The sequence below is a fragment of the Drosophila subobscura genome, chromosome J, assembly GCF_008121235.1.
Source record: "Drosophila subobscura isolate 14011-0131.10 chromosome J, UCBerk_Dsub_1.0, whole genome shotgun sequence".
NCBI lineage: Eukaryota > Metazoa > Arthropoda > Insecta > Diptera > Drosophilidae > Drosophila > Drosophila subobscura.
Genome location: NC_048532.1, coordinates 22,124,336 through 22,137,786, shown reverse-complemented (window position 1 = coordinate 22,137,786; position 13,451 = coordinate 22,124,336). Strand labels below are relative to the sequence as shown.

The 13,451-nt window shown below is 42.6% G+C and overlaps 2 protein-coding genes across 3 annotated transcripts in view; one reads left to right on the top strand and one right to left on the bottom strand.

Annotated features, from left to right (window-relative positions):
- Positions 1-319: 319 nt before the first annotated feature.
- LOC117893742 lies at positions 320-770 on the bottom strand. The gene is made up of 2 exons (XM_034800471.1): positions 563-770; positions 320-494 (listed from the first exon to the last, which is right to left on the bottom strand). Exons 1-2 carry the CDS (start codon positions 675-677, stop codon positions 460-462), a joined length of 150 nt encoding a protein of 49 aa, XP_034656362.1. The 5' UTR covers positions 678-770; the 3' UTR covers positions 320-459.
- Positions 771-1,411: 641 nt separating this feature from the next.
- Positions 1,412-13,451, top strand: part of LOC117893684 — a 39,644-nt gene continuing 27,604 nt past the window's right edge. For both annotated transcript variants that reach the window (XM_034800374.1, XM_034800373.1), the window contains exon 1: positions 1,412-1,699. In XM_034800374.1, coding sequence (XP_034656265.1) covers positions 1,679-1,699 — 21 coding nt within the window. In that variant the 5' untranslated portion in view covers positions 1,412-1,678. The remainder of the gene's footprint in view (positions 1,700-13,451) is intronic.

Genomic DNA, 13,451 nt, shown 5'->3' with positions numbered 1-13,451 from the left:
AGTGTTCCCCGCTATGATGAAAAAAGGGGTATGGACAACAGGCAAAATGGCCCAGAAATCGCAACGCGTGCCAGGAAAAACCCACCCAACTATCAACATACCCTGAACTTCATGGCACATTGTTGCTCAAACTGGGCGAGGTGCGGGTCGAATTTTGGCAACTCTGGCACATATCGATATATCGTTTGTAGTGCGATAGCATTTTAATTGAATATTTATTTACTTTTTATGTTCGACTGCAACATTAAAATAAACAATTTCATGAACATGGGCATTTGCCACCTCATAAGGCTTTAATTACACATTAAACTAGCTGTTGTTGATCACTGTGCGTTTAAATAAATGCATTGTGTATTAAGGTTTGCAATTCCATCATAACTGAGTGATTATAACAATTAATTGATAATGCGGCTGCATGCCAGCTGCTTCGTTGTGGTGCCATTTGGTTTTGTTTGCTGTTTAGGCATTATTCAACTGCTTCAGTACAATAGGAGCTGGGGATAAGAGCAAAATGAGAATGAGTACACACATTTTACATAATTTTGCAGCTGGAAAAACTTACCCAGACGGATGGCGGCAATGAGACTGCCGAAAATGATGAAGCTGAAGCGAACCTCGGATGCCACACGCGTCTGCTCCTCGGCAGGATCGGGTTGAGCTTGTTGCAGGCGGAACATGATGCGCAGGTTACGGTTTCTGTAGAATATTCCTAATTATTAACAACAAAATGTGAGAGAATGTTATCACTCTTGCTTTCTTGCACGTGCTGATATCGATCTATCGAAACTAAAGTAACTACCTGCTTGGGCTAATACACCTTTCAATACAGTGTTGTAGGTAGTTCCGTTTCGACGCACCTTCTTGTACTAATACAACTTGCATATTTAACGTTTACCGGTGGAAACATTAAGTTGTGGAATTTAATCATTTTGAGATAGCGCTATTATAAATGTTTAAAAGTAATTTGGAATAACAAATATTAAAATTAATTAATGAAAATAGGGTGTTCAAATACCGTTTGAAAAGCAACAAGTAGTCGATAACGTAACATTCCATCAGGAGACATTTCAAACATCACAGACAACCATCACAACAACCGACAGCCTCCACCTACTCCTTGAGTAACAATAGATTCCCCAAGACTTGTGCTCTAAATATATCGATTCTAAATATTCGCTGTAGCGATTAAATACCAAAAAAAAATATAATTAAATCAAAATGGTCTATAACGGCAGTGTATATCTTTCTCAAAACTCATACAAAATAGCAAGCATGGCATGTGAAGAAGAACGCGACGAAGCGAGCTTTACAGCATGAAGTTTGTGTGCTGCCGGGCTTTTGCCTCATTGTCCATACCTTTTTGCACATTCCCTGCGCTACAGTAGTAGAAAAAATGTCCTGGGAAGGACACTGGACTTTGCTGCCTCAATCTTTCTCGGGCGCCGCCGCGGACAAGGAAAAAGTCGCGTAGTTTTCGATTCCACCACCGTACATTACAGTAATTTCGTCGTTCATTAAAAATCGAAGAGCAGCAAGAAATAATCACAACAACAAAATGCGGTGCAGTGGCAGAATATGAATGAAACTCACACAGGATTTGCCTTAAACAAAGCTCTGCACAACAGCAAAAGTGATAGAAAATCCAACAAGCGGGCGTGAAATATCCCCAGCACCAAAAATGTCGACAATTGTGGAACAGGTGAGAGAGGCAAGCTCCCTTATAGAGAGGCGGAATGCACGTTACAAATCAAATTAAATTCAAATGAAAATCCAATTGGAAGGAGGCCGCTGCTCTTCCCACTGGGTTTTTCTTACATAAATGAATGAAGCTTATCAGCTATTAGGCTTGTATTTTGCCTGAAAGACCGCCTGCCGACTGCGTAACATTCAGTGTCAGTGTATGGAGGCAGTCTTGTGTGTGTGTGTTTTGATTGTATTTGCGTGTATGTATATGTGTGACTGAATGGAGAGTGTAACTGTGTGTGTGTGTGTGTGAGAGTGTTTGGCATGTGGCTGGCTGCTTGTTTTTTGCATGGAAACATTACCATGGAAACAGCATGGGCGCCCGCTCGCCCAACGTCTCGAGTACTTCCTGACGCAAAAACCCACCGAACTGCTTTCGATTCGACAGTGAAATTCGATTAATTTCTAATCGGCAGAATCTGTGTGACAAGTGCAGACATGTCTCACACACACCATCACAACAGCTTACACGTACACCAAACAGGAAGGGAAAGCACACCAATGGACAAATATAAATAGCTGGCATTTTGCAAGCGGATTTCGGTTCCATTCCCCCCTACCACCCAATTCATTCCGATGAACCCCACACTTGGACGCGATGTTGCATGCAAATTTGATTTGCTCTGGTATTGGTTGGTGTTTGGTGATTTGACATTTTGTGGCACAGAAAGTCCTTCAAAACAGCACACTCTTTCCGCCTTGGAATGGCATTTCAAGTGCAGGCACACTACCATTTGATTGAGTTGACGTCACAGAATGAAATGTTTCTATTTCTGGCTTAGTGTTTGTCTGAATGATAGCTTAATGAAGGGTTAAGGTGAAAGAAATGTATATTTTAGCTAGGATTTTATTTCCTTAATCAATAGTTCAATTGCTAAGTTCTCCTTTGCTTCTAAATCAGTGCATAGCCTTGACTCCTGTCCGGCTCTAGACACACACTCGGAAAGTGCATTCCCATTTGCAGGGCAAACCTTGAACTTTGCCTAAACTTTACCCAATTGAATAAAGTCTTTAGAGCTCTGCTGCCAAAAATCAGCTTTAATCAAATCCTCACCGCTGGGAGTCGTCTCTGCACAAGTTGAGTTTTTCCTGCAGGAATTTTCCTTACAGTAATTCTCAGAGCCGTCGCCTGTCTGCTGTCTGTCCTCTGCCTCGCTCTCTTCTCTTGTCGCTGTGGCTGTCAAAGTCAGTGGAACTTTTTGTTGCATACTTTGCCAAGAGATGCGCGCATGTAGCGCGAGTCATTACATTTTATAGACTTTATAAGAAGTTTCGCTTATGCAGTTTGCCCGAAACTTTTTCACCTAGCCCGCCGAATGCCACACACAGAATTACACGAACATCTCCATACACACGCAAGTGTATATCTTTGGACTTTGTTCAGGCTTTTGGCATTGTGGTGAAAAAAGATAAACATTTCTGCAAGGTTTTCCTCTCGTTTTATGGCCAAAGCCATTAAAGTTTGCTTGAGGGAAATTTGTATGGAAAATGCTCACAAAACAAATTGAATATTCTCTGAAGTCTTCAGCGAATCAGTCTCCGTTCAGAGCTGTTCATCTCTGATCGGCTGAACTTCAAATGAAACATTTTTTTGGCCAGACCTTAATGCGAGGCTTTAATTTATGCCACCGCAAAGGCCAAACTCCTGCCGTATATATAAGGCAGATATATAACATAAATATATAAAAGTGGCTGCCCCGTCAAGTGCAACTATGCCGGGCTGCCACCCTGCCTGCCACCCCTTTCTAGCCGCCATAGTTGCCATTACGTGAGAGGCTTTTGCCTCCTTTTCGCCACCCATTTCCTCGATGTTTTTTTGTGCGCCATTTTGTCAGAGCATAAATTACAACTTCGGGCATACCTGCCTCAGGCACGAGGGAAGAGGAAAGAAGCAAGGCAGAGAGAAGGGGAGAGACAGAGGATAAACAGAGTGTGTGGCAGGTGAGGCAAAGGGCGAAAGTTGTGGGGCATAGTAGAATGGAGAATGGAGAGTGGATAGAGAGAGAGAGAGAGCCTTTAACGTCTGTTGCTGCTGTCAGTGTCGCCGGTTGTTGCCAGCTTACATAATGTTAATGATGCTGCCCCTAGCCGGCAACACACAGAAAGAGAGAGAGAGAGAGAGAGAGAGAGATGGCAAAAGGGAAGCTCGTTTCATGCCGTTTGCCAAAACAAAAGTCAGACCCAAGGGGGTGGAGAGAGGACGAGTGGGGAGTGGGACAGTCAGCTCGTTGTGACCTCCGTGTATACAATGGCCCTCGCTCTCTCTCTCTCTCTCTCGCTTCATTCTAGTTTACAGGATCTGCATCCTACGGCATCCTCTGGTATTTATTCTCCCTGCTGTTGTTGTTTTCGTGACTTTTTTTCTGAAGCTGTGCCCCAGGATTAACCGAGATGAATGGATATTAGATAGAAGTTGTGGTTTAATTTTACTTTGGATGAATCGGCTGTACCTGTGGACATCTAATGGATATAAAATTGAAGAATAAATACTATTAAATGATATTTCAAATGCTCATCAGAGATAATTGGTTTTACAGTAGAGATTACTAGAATGGAAACTACCCAAAAAGTGGCTATTATATTTTTTAAATATAAATATATTTAAAAGCGAATAGTTTGCATGGTTTATAAGAGATTATATGGGTTAGAGTGGGTTTAACCTTTATGCTGATCAAAGAATTAAAAGAATTCCCATAACTTTTATATTCAAACAATGAGAATATCTTTCCACTTGGGTTTCAAATGTGTTACCCCAAAGATTGTTGGAAATTTCCATGAGAGCTGCACGAATGTTAAAAGAATGGTCCATGAAAAGTGTTTAAAAATATAGAAATTCTATTAAAAATTATTGGAACATATTCTTAAAACATTTTTAATCATTCAAAATTGCATGCATAGTTTCATAATGTTCCTCTTAATGTTTCCCATCCCAGTATTAACATTTAAAGTGCGAGTTAAATTTTATATTGATCACGAAACTCACGTTAACCAGTGCCATTTCCCCATTTGAGTTTCTTCCTGTTCGGAAATTGGTCATATCTTTGTCTCATAATTGTTCATACATAACTCTGTAGGGGTATACGAGTATATATTTCGTTTCGATTGTGCTTCTGCTTCCGTTTCCACTTTCCTTGCATATTTTTTAATGCTGCCCCATGCATAATATTTCAATTTGGCGGTGCAACGAAAGAGTTTTCCTTGGTGAGTCACGTTGGCTGCTGGATGCGTAATGTGCCAGAGGAAGAGGGCGGCTGCGAGAGGGATAGACTGAGAGCAGGAGCTGATGCTGGAGCTAGCCCCATCAGCATACAGCATCCCCAAGGATATGGCTGCTCGTTATGCTTATTTGCTCACATATACAGCTGCAGAAACAGTTGCATGATGCACACGAATGTGGCAAGGAAATTGCCCCAAAGGTCCTGCCATCCACAACGAAAGAGATGGAGCAAGAGAGGGGAGGGGTGTGGGCGAGTTATACAGCTGCAGGGTTCATGGCCCTGCCACTGACCGCCAATGTACTGTGTGTGTGTGTGTGTTTGTGTGTGTGTGCAGCATGTGGCAGGGCCATAAAATTGCTTGCCCTTCCATGTGCATCCTTGATGTGATCATTCTGGCCCTTTGGACTCTGCCATGCCCCCTGCCCCGCACGCCCTTATGCCCCTGTAGCACATGTTCAAGGTCAAATTTAGTCGTTTTGATTTAATTTATTGTTGCATCTATAAAAAAAGGAGAAGCCAAAAGCACCACCAAAGCCAAAAACACCTGCCACACACTCGCTCACTCGCTCTGCGGCATGTTTGCCCCTTCCACGCCCTCCCCCTGTTTGTTGCTTTGCCCCAAAAGGCAATATTTTGCTTGTCTGCCTTTATTTATCTTCTCCTTTGTCTCTGGTTCGTATTTTGATTGCTTTTCCACGCTCACTCCCTCCTCCCACATACATATTTGTTGTCTCCACCTCCACCTCCAGCCCCCATTCCCATTCCCATTTCATTTGAGGTGACTCAATGTCTTGCTCATTTCCTTTTTTCTTATAGACAAAAACTATGCATTTGTGTGTAAGTCTGAGTCTGTGTTTGTGTGTGTGTGTGGCAGTGGGGTTTTCCTTTATCTGTCGCTGGGAGACAGACAAAGAGAGAGTCAGAGCGAGAGTAAGATGATGGAAAATGGAAAAGTTCCAAGTGTATGACTTCATATGACTCCATGCTACCATTTTCTGTTGAATTTCCCTTTGGTATTTTCATTTTGTTTTGGCTTCGCCTTTCTCCCCTGATTAGCATTCGTCTTTGGGGGCTGATAGTTTGGTTGGGGGCATAATCCGGCAGCTGACAGAGATCTTTGTCTATCGAAGAAATCAATTAGATTGAAGTATTTGGGGGCAGGGCATGAAACAAATGATTGTTTGGCAGAGTTTGGAATGGATTCCAAGTGTTTTCTTGTTTGTGTTTGGGTAGGGTATAAATCTTAGGGATATACAGGGGTTTTAGTGCAGCTTTGACCTGCTTTTTAAGAGATCATGGAACAATCATCTACCAAGAAGAGGTATCATATATTCTTATATACTATTCAGACACTATTTAGGTAGCATTTAAGGCGTATAATTCCATGGAAGTTAAAGGTTTCTTTGAGTGATTATTTACTCTGAAAATAATGAAATATTTTCATAAATTCTTTAATTATTTCTTCCAATAAAAGATGCAAAGTTTGATTGCTTTTTCTTATCGGTATATGGAAAAGCATCTTTGCGTTTTCTTTTAGTAATAAATTACTGAGAAATTAATGCTTATTTCCAGCACATGGAATGCTCATACACAGGAAATCGGTACAGCATTTCCTTTGTTCATTTCAAGGCAACATTTTGGGTGCCCAAACTTAAAGCCCAAACACAACAAAGAAATCTTGAAGGATTCCACCCCGTAAGGAATCAATACTCGTAATTTCATAACTTTTACGAGTTTTCTTCATGTTTTATTCATTAAATCCTTAATGTGTGTTTGCTTGCGCCCCCTTTTTGTTGGCGTGTTTTCTTAATCAGAGCCCACCCAGCCAGCACCACTTGGCCCCACTCTTGGCACCACAATTGGCACCACATTAACTGTTATCTCATGCTCAGGAGTCTTGGCACTCCCTGATAGGAGTATCTCCGCATCTTCTCTCCCTGACTTTCGCTCTTTGTGTCTCAGATTTCGGTGTACTTCGATTGCGTTTGCTGTCTGTTTTTGATAGCTGCAAATATTTTCATTTTCTCATCAGCTTTCTTCTCTCTCCATTTTCGCATCTCTTTTGCTACCGTTTCTCTCATGTGTGTGAGTTCTTTTTCTCATTTTCGTGATTTTATTACTTTTACTTTTTACGATTTATTTGCTGAAATTGCTTATTTCCCTTTTTGGCTTTTCTCTGGGAGGAGCCGCAAAAGGAAAACCAAAGAGCCAAACCGTAGCCAAAGGAAATTGGCATCGGCGGCATCGCTTGCTTCGGGGGAGGTTTGAATGTTATTATTGTGCCACAGTCACAGTCACTGCCACTGCCACGGCTACGCTTTCTTTGTCTTTGGATTCGCATTCCCATCGCATTCCCCCATATGTCCTGGCTTCTGGCTTTGCAAAAATTCAATCAGTGTTTTCTCTCTTTTAATCGATTCCACTTGGCACTCCCCTTGGCACTCATTGGCTTTGACTATGCCACTAGCTTTTCATATCTTGCCACATGCAGAAGCAACTATGTTGCATGCCACAGTAGCAGTTGTGCTCTCCCAACTATGCTTTGGCCTTGCGCTGTGCACCCATTCACACACACACGCATAATATTTTCTTTAGTTTTTCGCTTCCCCTTATCCTTTTTTTGCATTAATCATACGCCACGTTGCACTCGCATAGTCACCTCTCGCTCGCTGCCTTCCTGCTGCATTCTAGTGCCATCTGTCTCTCTTCTTGGTGCTGCATTCAGTGGCACAACTCAAAGCTGACATTGCACACGGATTTTCCAAGTCTCTGAACACACACAGACAGAGATAATGCTGGGGCAGGGGCAGGGGCAGGGGTTGCACATGAGCCGGAAGCAAACTGCAAGACAAATAATTATGCAGAGACAAAGCGAGGGCCAGGACGGATCTCGCAAATAATTTAAATGTCAATTAAAATGATTAGAGAATTTCCCTCACACCCCCACCCTAAGCCACTTAACTGTTTGCGCCGTGAAAAGTTATCAGGCATATATTTCATCACTGTGCAATTTATTGCTTAATTTATTTACGCTAACAAGATTTTTCTTAACTTTATTTTAACCCAAAAAATGTGAGTCCAATCAATTTTCTTCCCAAAAAAAACGAATTTTGTTTCGAATTTGCGTAATTGACTAGAAATTGGAATTAAGCTTATATAGAGGATATATATACGACAGGCAGATGTGTGTGGCATGCCTGAAACTCTCTGCTGCCCCCGCTTTGTGGCAGGCTGGGGTTTCTTCTTTCCCCATATTCATTTTGTGCCGCACAATTTGGCAAATTGCATGGAATACTCGTACTGTACGGTGATGATGGTGCTCTAATAGAGGCCAGGAAGCACTACCAAGATATAGACTAGCATATACCCTAGGCTTCAGGAACAAACTGAACTCTGCTACCATAGAATATACCCTTGAAATTTACAATTAATGGATGGATGGAATATATACTCGCGCACACCGAAAATGTTCACCTAAAAATTGCTATCTAAATTGCAAATTTTGCGGTTGCTGTAATTGAAAAACATAAACCGGCAACCGGGCCGCCACTCTTCCCTCAAGCTGCCCCAGTCCACGCTTCCTCTCTCTCTGCTCCTGCGGTGTATATCCGCTGCTACCGGCTTTCTGCCATTTTTAGTTATGCAGCCATGGGAAAGCAAATTAAATGAAAATCGGTCTAAAAATAGCAAAAGCGAATGTGTCGCAAGCAGAGGCGAGTGCCAGCGAGATATCCCATAGAGATATCGCTGCTCCCCCTATACCAATCAGTATTTGCCCTGTCCATGTGCCTGCACACTCCACTCTATGGAATCCCTCATCTTTTCAGTCGTACAATTACAAAAGCGTTGGGGCAAAATGCCTCAATTTACAGCAAAATGGCCGTCATCGATTTCCGCTTTGGTGTTATTCGATATATTTCCCTAAAGGGGGGAAAGGATAGAGCTAACAGGATGGAGGGGATGCAGGGGATGCAGGGGATACAGAAATGTGCGTGTATTTTGGAAATGATTTCCCTCCCCCGCCCTTTGGTTTACTCTTTCACTTGTATGTTGCTCGTTATTCCCTGCCATTTGTCGTTGGCTTTTCATTTTTATGTATTTGACATTTTGTGCGTTATGCGTTCAAAATGTCATCAAAATATACATAAATTTCATGTGTTACATGTGTGTTAGTGTGTGTACGAGTGTACGTGTGTGTGCCGCTCAATATTTGCCCGCATTAAACTGTAGAATGTATTAACATAATGTGTCACTCGGCAAAATATGTACAAAATGTGTACCCAAACACAGGCCAAGAGCAGACACAGAGCAGAAGCGGGTTGGTGGGGCGGGATGCCCACTGCTGTGGGGATAAAGATAATGCACAGTGGAGCTAAAGTTTAGTTTAAAGTTTTTAGCCAGAGATTATTGTGGATTTCCGAGTGGAGGAAAGTGGCCATGGGAACACAAGCGACGTACGTGCATTTGTCTTTGTCGTTGGTTTGGGGTTTCTTTACTTAAAGTCACTTAAAAGTTAAACAAATTTGCCATAGAGCTTTCTCCTTCCCATTGCAGCTAATAATCTAATTGAAATTGATTTATTAACCTTTATTGGGCACCACTTGAGGCAGCAAATAATTAATCAAAACTTTAACTGCCCAAAGGAAGCACTTAATATCTTTTTCCTGGCTTTAATTTTCCTTTTAACTGCAGCTTAAACACTTGTAATCAAAACCAAGGAATGCCAGAAGCCTCATCTCATATCGAATGTCAGGGATATTTATCCAGCTTTGAAGCATTATCCTAATTACACACCCACATGTCCACGCCCATCCGTCATCGCATTGAGAAAAAGTCATCGAGAAGTTTCAGTTGAGTGAAAAATATGAGAGCAAGTTTGACATAACAGGCAGGAGAGGCAGGAAACTGTCACGGGCTGAAGTTGAAGGCATTTTTCCAGCTGAGGGATTTCGACTCGACTCGATGCCAGTGCTTCGCTGGCTCCTCTTGTTACCATTCCTTCAGCTGTCAGTTGCTTCCGCTGCTTAAGCAGCCACACATGAAGAGCGGGGCGGCGGGGCCAGGACCTTAGTTGGAGCCAGAGATAGAGACGATGCCAGCGATAGAGACAGCAGTAGAGACCGAGTCGGGAATAGAGCCAAAGACATCAGAGCCATGGATAGGGCCACAGACTGAGGCACGTCACGTATGTTTTTGTGCCCAAGCATTCGCATAAACATTCCGTCACTGTGCACAGCCCCACACCTAAACTGCCTGCCCCAAGCCTCCCTGCTGCCAGCCGGGACATTGGCATTGACAGGACTCGCGTCGTTTTGTGTTAAATGTCAGCGATGCCTTGGAGAATGGAGAATGGCGAATGGCGATGGCAGGCAGGCAAGACATTCCGCGTTCGCATACGCTGGCTCTGGGGTCACAGCAATTGACCTTACTTCCCCCATTCATCACTGGCCGCACCGTTTCCCATCAAATATTGTTTACCCAAGTGTTTTCTGCCATTCCACAGAGGCACATCCATGGATGTTTACAACATTTGCTTATCGATTGCGCGAAGAAAGTTTTGCGCGGGTTTTTGGTTACTGAAATAACATTACCCAAAAACCACTGGGGAATTGGGATTGTGGGTTAGGGGCGGCGCTCTGATCTGTAATTATCCACTGAAATCAGGGTAAGCCAAGGTCAATCAGGCAGAAAAGGAGCGCACCCCGAGAGCTCCCCAATAATGATGGGAATTACACTTTTTATTCATGGCGCCTGACTCGCAGACAAACGACGCCTTCAGCTTCCCTTTTTTTAATCCTTTGAAGGTGGTCCTGGGTGCGGGATTTTGGCAGAAAATGAGCAACCAAATAACTGTAAATAAGCGGAAAAGGAATGTGACAACATCCTCAATGAGGTTGATAAGAGAATTCTTGCTCGTTTGTTCCCTTCCACTCATTTTCGTTTGCTTCTTTTGGCAACAAAATGAAAGAGGACACAAAAATGCCAGTGGACTAATGAAAGACTTGAGCAACATAATAAATAATGACAACTCCATTTCCCGCACCCCACTCTTCGCCCACTCTTTTTCCCAACATTTTTGCCACGTTTTTCCCCACAAGCTTTTCTCTCATTACTTTTCTGTCTGTTCGAATACTTACACTTACTTCCAGCAGGACGCGGAAGAGGATGACAATTAGAAAATGGTTTCGGAAAGTCATGAAGTAGCTTCGAAAGTTTGCTTTAACCAAGAAAAATGAGCAGCTGAAAAAAGGGCTTCAAGAGGGCATTGACAGAAAACAAAGGCTGCACAAAAAAAACTCCTTAAAGTGTGTGGGCGAAAGTCCTTTAACCTGATAAAAAAAAACTTGAGAGTTAAAAGTTGTTTAGAAAGGATTTGATTATGTGCAAGGCGTCGTCTTAAGGCTGAGGCATGTGTCTCAAGGAAGGACAAGTTTAACACCTCATGACTCAATTAATATTTAAAAGTTTCTCTCGAGTTGTCCAAGCTTTCAGAGGCTGCGGGTTAAGGCCATGGAAATGCTGAGAAAGAAACCATAAGAACGGAAGCAGAAAAATGAATTAGAAAAGTTTGCAGAAGAAATATATAGATTGCACGGTTCGAAAGGATGGAAAAGGCACTTTGCTTCAAAAGATTATAAGGAATGGGCAGTATGCAGATATTATATACAAATTGAGAAAAATTCCAACGGTGCTCTTTGACTTCTTTTTTTGGCCTCGAAACGCAGCACGTTCACGTTCAGAATTTGCACAATAATCCCATAAATAAAGTAAGCAACATCACGTCTCTGATATTTACTCTTTTATCAAATTATGTTTGTGCATAATACAACAAAAAAAAACGACATGCAGCTGCATTTATTATTCAATTTATGTGCGTAATCCCTTTTGATAACAACAATTAAAAGGATTCAACCAAAAAAGTCAATACACAGAGCATCCATCCATCAGGATGTAAAATCATTTGTGTGTTGTTTGTTGTATCAGAAAAAGGCGGCAGGCATTTAATAAATTATTTGAAAAACAAGCGGCAAACAAAAAACTAACACGTACGATGACAAAACATGTTGGAAAAACATAAAACACACACACGAAAATGGTTTTAATAACTGAAAAGCAAATCCAAAACAAATAATGCCATGGCTAGGGGGGCTCGGGGAGTGGAGATAACTTTCCAAAATGGCACAGGATGTTTTCCCTCATATATTTTCCCACATATCATACACATAAACTCTGGGGAAACTTTTGGATTGCCCACACTCACACATGTACAACTCTCGGACCGTCCATGGCCTTTGCTTTTCCTAGCCAGTCCCCCCCGATGGACACTTTAACTGGTTCCGTTTTAATTGCTGCCGCCTTCTTCCGCTCGGAAAATGGTTTCTAAATTAATTAATAGCATTGTCTGTCTTTGGCAATTTGCCACGCCCCCCGTACTCCCACACACATACACACACGCACTCAAATAAACTATAAATTGAATTTTCTTATGCGTTAGCAGAAAGTGCCAAAGAATTGCGGGTGTGTAGGCGAGGAAAAATTATTTTCTTTGTGGAAAATACGAACCCGTTAAAGCCAGAGGACAAAAAAAAGAGACCGCCTCGAAAGAGGCCAAGTCAGCGAAGAAGCCAAGCAACTTTCCAACCCGAAAAACCTTTTTTAATTAAATTTTGTGTACATTTTGCAGTTTTTAGGTTTGAGGAGCGGAGCTACGAAGACAGTTAGTCTTTCCGCCTTTGCCCCGCCGCCCCGAGGAGGGAGCAGCATGTGACGAAAGGCAAGCTCATATGATACGATGGGTGGGTGCGGAGCGGGGTTGGTTGCCAGGGGGATTCGAGTTGACGGAGGAACCAAAGACAAAGTTTCCACTGGCGACATTCTGGCTCGTACTCGTACCCCGTTCCATGGCTCCCCTCTTTTTTAGCCAAGTTAATCCAATTAGTTGTTTGAGAATGTAGTTTGCACTTTGATTTTGAGCCACGACATCTGCGTCTCGCCTGTGGCTGCAACGGCAAGGATTTTGGCCTTCCAAGGAAGTTCTGGCGGTAGTCGGGAGTGTTCGGAGATGGACGAGTATTGATATTGATAGCTCCGGAGCTCAGGCGTTATGGATGAGGCTCCTAGCTGGTGCTGCGTAACACATGGCAAGGCGAAGAGAAAGAGAGGGAGCGATGGGTTAGAGGATTGTTTGTGGCTTGTGGGAAATATATTCTTGCTAATGAAATTACGTTCCAAATGGAAGTTCTTCTTTAAAGCATCAAAATCGGTTTTCGTCACGCTTTGGCACTGATTGTGATTACTGATAAGAAAAGCACACTCTCTCTCTGATCTGCGCTCTCTGCGCTGTTTTAACTGTAGTCTCCGCTCGCTCTAATCTGTCGCTCTATATTGCACTGCATAGTGTTTGGTCTCTCTTTATGGCTCTGCAGTGATCTATCTCTCTCTCTCTCTATATGACTCTCTCCAAGTTGTCTTTACATATTGCTGTCCTCT